General features: G+C 49.1%; 1 protein-coding gene across 1 annotated transcript in view; it reads left to right on the forward strand.

Moving 5' to 3' along the window:
* The window catches only part of SALL4 (spalt like transcription factor 4), a 17,568-nt gene extending 15,821 nt beyond the window's left edge, over positions 1 to 1,747 (forward strand). The window contains exon 4 of the mRNA XM_007446365.1: positions 1,117 to 1,747. Coding sequence (XP_007446427.1) covers positions 1,117 to 1,536 — 420 coding nt within the window. The 3' untranslated portion in view covers positions 1,537 to 1,747. The remainder of the gene's footprint in view (positions 1 to 1,116) is intronic.

Raw genomic sequence — 1,747 nt, forward strand, 5'->3', positions numbered from 1 at the left:
TTTTTTTTTTTTTTTTTTTTTGCGGTACGCGGGCCTCTCAGTGTTGTGGCCTCTCCCGTTGCCGGAGCACAGGCTCCGGACGCGCAGGCCCGGCGGCCATGGCTCACGGACCCAGCCGCACCGGGGCACGAACCCGTGTCCCCTGCATCGGCAGGCGGACTCCCAACCACTGCGCCACCAGGGAAGCCCTTTAACTCAAATTTTTATTCAAGTAATTGTCGATTCATGCAGAGGGAGAAGACATACAGAGGGATGCTTACCCACTTTGCTAGTTTCTCCCAGTGATAGAATTTTGCACAACTATAGAATAAATAATAACCAGGATAGTGACACTGATGTAACCTACTGGTCTTATAGATTTTCCCATTTTACTTGTACTCCGTGTCTGTATGTGTTAAGTTCCGTACCATTTGTTAACTGTGTAAGTTTGTGTGTTCACAAGTTGTAACCCTAGCACTTGAAACAACACTGCTATATAGTAGTTGTTGACAAAACTGTACATGTGAACAGTGGTATGGGGAAAATTGGAGTGTGTATTCCCCACCTCGGTTGCCCTTACTTGCCTCTAGGCAGGAATGTAGATCCATGGTTGCCAGATGATCTGATTTTTTTTTTTCCCCCAAGAGAATAGGTATCTGTATTTTTTTTTTAAATAAATTTATTTATTTATTTTTGGGGGCATTGGGTCTTCGTCGCTGCTCCAGGGCTTTTCTTTAGTTGCGGCGAGCGGGGGCTACTCTTTGTTGCGGTGCGCAGGCTTCTCATTGCGGTGACTTCTCTTGTGGCGGAGCACAGACTCTAGGTGCATGGGCTTCAGTAGTTGTGGCATGTGGGCTCCTGAGGGCAGGCTCAGTAGTTGTGGCGCATGGGCTTAGTTGCTCCGCGGCATGTGGGATCTTCCCGGACCAGGACTGGAACCCGTGTCTCCTGCATTGGCAGGCGGATTCTTAACCACTGCGTCACCAGGGAAGCCTGATACCTGGATTTTTTTAATAGGAAATCTAATTTTAAAATATGTTTAGATAGACCAAACCCATAGGCAGACTTGACTTTGGTTTGCCCACATGCAATCCCATCTCTGTTTTGGTGGAAACCTTTCTGTTCCTCTTCCCACAGGTCCATTATATGACGCATGGGGCCAACAATAGCTCGGCACGCCGTGGCAGGAAGCTGGCCATCGAGAACACCATGGCTCTATTAGGAACGGACGGAAAGAGGGTCCCCGAGATATTTCCCAAGGAAATCCTGGCCCCTTCGGTGAACGTGGACCCTGTTGTGTGGAACCAGTACACCACCATGCTCAATGGTGGTCTGGCCATGAAGACCAACGAAATCTCTGTGATCCAGAGTGGTGGCATTCCCACCCTCCCGGTGTCGCTGGGGGCCAGCTCCGTGGTGAATAACACCGCTACCTCCAAGATGGATGGCTCCCAGTCGGCCATCAGTGCCGAGGTGGAGAAGCCAGGAGCTGCCGACAGTGTCCCCAAACACCAGTTCCCTCACTTCCTGGAGGAAAACAAGATCGCCGTCAGCTAAAGCTACAGGAGAACGCATGTCGAAGGAGCAGTGCGGTGACCTCTCTAGAACTGTCCCTTTTTTGTTTGTTCTTCTTAAAGACCCCATCTCCTCCAGTTTTCTTCCTGATGTGCAAATAATGTTTACAGTTGCGACCACAACCTGAGGCACATCCTACAATCACAATGTTGCTATGCTGCTTTGCAAAAACAAACAAACAAAAAAGAAAAAT

Source organism: Lipotes vexillifer, unplaced genomic scaffold (genome assembly GCF_000442215.2).
Source record: "Lipotes vexillifer unplaced genomic scaffold, Lipotes_vexillifer_v1.1 scaffold251, whole genome shotgun sequence".
NCBI lineage: Eukaryota > Metazoa > Chordata > Mammalia > Artiodactyla > Lipotidae > Lipotes > Lipotes vexillifer.